The sequence below is a fragment of the Camellia sinensis genome, chromosome 5 (assembly GCF_055761805.1).
Source record: "Camellia sinensis isolate YWXY chromosome 5, ASM5576180v1, whole genome shotgun sequence".
NCBI classification, from domain to species: Eukaryota; Viridiplantae; Streptophyta; class Magnoliopsida; order Ericales; family Theaceae; genus Camellia; species Camellia sinensis.
The window spans coordinates 57,865,785-57,868,735 of NC_138965.1; the positions used below are offsets into that span (position 1 = coordinate 57,865,785).

Sequence of the window (2,951 nt, forward strand, 5' to 3'; positions counted from 1 at the left end):
CCTTTGGAGTTACCTCCGGCAAGTTCCTTGGCTTTCTTGTACACTAGCGGGGGATTGAAAGTAGATGAGGATAAGATCAAGTCAATCATGAAATGCCACTGCCACACTCTCAAAAGGCCTTGAAGAAATTCCTACGTAAAGTGTCATACCTCAAGAGGTTCATTCCAGCCCTTGTTGAGATAACCTTTTCCTTTGGGACACTGTTGAAAGGGAATCACAAATTTGAATGGTTGTAAGAACACCAACAGGTGTTTGATATGGTGAAGAAAGTACTTATCTCTCCACTTACAATGATTGCCCCAGAGCATGAAAAGCCTCTACTACTGTACTTGACCTCTACTCCTCGATCTATTGGAGCCCTACTTGTCCAAGACATAGATGGGATTGAGAAGCCAGTCTATTACATCGTCACAAAGTCAACAGTGCCGAGTCGCGATATATCCCAATTGAGAGGCATTGTTTAGCTTTAATCTTCACAGTGCAAAAGTTGCGCCACTACTTTTTGGCACACCCGATCCAGGTTGTGATCCAAAGTGATCCAATTTGCTACTTGCTTTCGCTCTAACTAGGAGAATGGCAAGATGGCTTTAGGCTCTAGCAGAATATGATATCACTTGTGTTACTCCCAAGGCTATTAAGAGCCAAGCGCTTGCAAACTTACTAGCCCAGTTCCCATCTGGTGAACATGAACCTGCAGAGGTACCTCTACCAGGGGAGGTCCGTGTCTCAGCAGCTACAATTGAGACTTATAGGGACTTAAAGTTTGATAGAGCCTCCGGAGCTGGGAAAGGTGGAGCTGGTGTAACACCAACCAGTCAAGAAGGAGAGAAGTTCCTTTTATCATGTAAGCTTGACTTTGAGTGTTCAAACAACGAGGCTGAATGTGAGGCGTCGATACTGGGTCTGATAGCTGCCCAAAAGAAGGGCCTCCACAAGTTGAAAATCTGGGGCGACTCTAAGTTAGTTGTCAAGAAAACCATGGGTGATTTTGCCTTGAATGAGCCTCTGTTGGCCCCCTACCGCACTATAGTTCAAAGGTTGCTCACTCAGTCTGAGGATGTTCAAATCCAACATGCCCCTTGAACACATAACCGTTTCCTCGATGCCTTGGCTACACTGAGGGCAAAGGTGGAGATACCAAATGATAGTACAGCCATCGTCATCAAGAAAAGAACAGCACCAGTAGTACTAGTCAAAGAACATACAGAACAAGATGCTGAAGAGTCGAAAGCAGATATAATCTGGCAACTGAAAATAGGCCAGGGAACGATCAGACCAACAGAACTTACATCATTTCTTCTCCTTAGAGGAGAGTTGTATTTTCGCAGTCCCAACAACTTGCTAGCAAGATGTGTCGGTAGGCAAGAAGTAACTTACGGACTTAAGCAGATCCATGCTAAGTCCTGTGGAGATAGAGATATCAATCTATACTGACGGATACAAAAGCAAGGGTATTACTGGCTAGAGATGGAAAAGGAAAGTACTGAGTTGCAGAGGCAATGTACAAAGTGTCAGTCCCATCCTAAGAAAGAGGAATCCCATTTCTTAAGCAGTGAAGAATTGAGACAACCATATATCAGCTACCTAGGAAATGGCACACTACCTAAGAATAAAGCAGATGCAATCAGAGTTAAGAGGAGAGCCCTCTGCTTCTTCCTTGACCAAGGCAGGCTGTATCGAAGAAGCTTCGAAGGGGAACCATTGGTGTGTTTGTCAAAAGATAAGGCAAATGAGGTGCTGAGGGAAGCCCACAAGACAGAGCATCAAGGAGGGCAGCAATTATATGGACATCTCATTCACCTCGATTACTACTGGCCGACAATGAAAGAAGATGCTAAAAACATTGTCAGGAGATGCCAATCCTGCCAGAAGTTTGGGAACTTGATACATGCACCGACAGTCAAACTGCACAACATCAAGACTCCCTACCCGTTCCATACTTGGGCATTTGACCTAGTAGGTCCTATAGCGTAGAAATCCAAAGGCTACAGTTGGATACTCACAGCAACTAAAGTTACCACCAAATGGGTAGAGGCTATACCGATGAGGAAGGCAGAAGTGGCAGGAGTAGCCAACTTCATCAGAGACAACATAATCTGTAGGTTTGGCATACCCAAAGTGATGTTGTCTGACAATGGAACTCCTTTTGTAAATCGCCATGTTAGAAGACTGTTGGATGCCTACCAGATTAAGCACCACAAGTCTAGTCTATACTACCTATAGACACCCCATTTTTTGCCGTCCTCAAGACTTGGACGTCATCGTTTGAACACTCGATGATCATCCATGTTCGTGTTCGTTTTGAGTTCCCGATGGTCTTGGCTGCGCGCTTTGCCTTAGGATCTCTCAACTTGTTTGTTTTGTGCTTGGTTGTGGACCAACGACATGTGGTTTTTGCTTCTGAGGGAAGAGGGTGGCTTGTTGGCCATCCCTACAACCCATCGGCTAGGGCCTTGTGCCATCGGCCTTGTTTTCTTGCCATCGGCCATAAGTGGTGGCCGATCGGCACTCCTTTTGGTCGATTGGCACCCCTTTCGGGCGATCGGCCATATTTCTTGGCCGAGACCTTTCCACCTATTTTTGTAGATATTTTTGTGCCAGCTGTGACAGCTGGTGAGCACAATTCTCATCCTCGTGTATGGAGGGATTTAATCAAGACTCAAACTTGTTCAACAAGCTTGAGAATTGATTTTCTATAAGAAGGGAAGCCCCTTTCCCTTTCCAGAGATTCTGAAAAGTTGATATACAAAAACATATATCACTCTCTCTATATATTTTACCTCACTCTCTCCATTTGCTCTTGTTTGTGCTCAAAAGTGTAAAATCTTCATACTATTGCACACAAACACCTACTAGAACACCATCCTTTTGTTGCTGAGGTCCTTAGGAGCTGGTGTTAGAGTTTTTGGTTTGGTTTAAGCTCAAAAAAGCTGCTGGAGTTGTGTTCTTGA

General features: G+C 44.7%; 1 protein-coding gene across 1 annotated transcript; it reads left to right on the top strand.

Annotated features, from left to right (window-relative positions):
- Positions 1 to 257: 257 nt before the first annotated feature.
- LOC145791427 (uncharacterized) lies at positions 258 to 1,083 on the top strand. Its single transcript, XM_082871783.1, has 2 exons — positions 258 to 395; positions 631 to 1,083. Exons 1-2 carry the CDS (start codon positions 258 to 260, stop codon positions 1,081 to 1,083), a joined length of 591 nt encoding a protein of 196 aa, XP_082727909.1.
- Positions 1,084 to 2,951: the final 1,868 nt, after the last annotated feature.

Bases quoted from the DNA above. Each gene is read 5' to 3' on its own strand.
- LOC145791427 (XM_082871783.1), top strand. From the start codon at position 258: ATGGTGAAGAAAGTACTTATCTCTCCACTTACAATGATTGCCCCAGAG. The intron at 396-630 runs GTCTATTACATC...GTTACTCCCAAG, and splicing joins TAGATGGGATTGAGAAGCCA to GCTATTAAGAGCCAAGCGCT.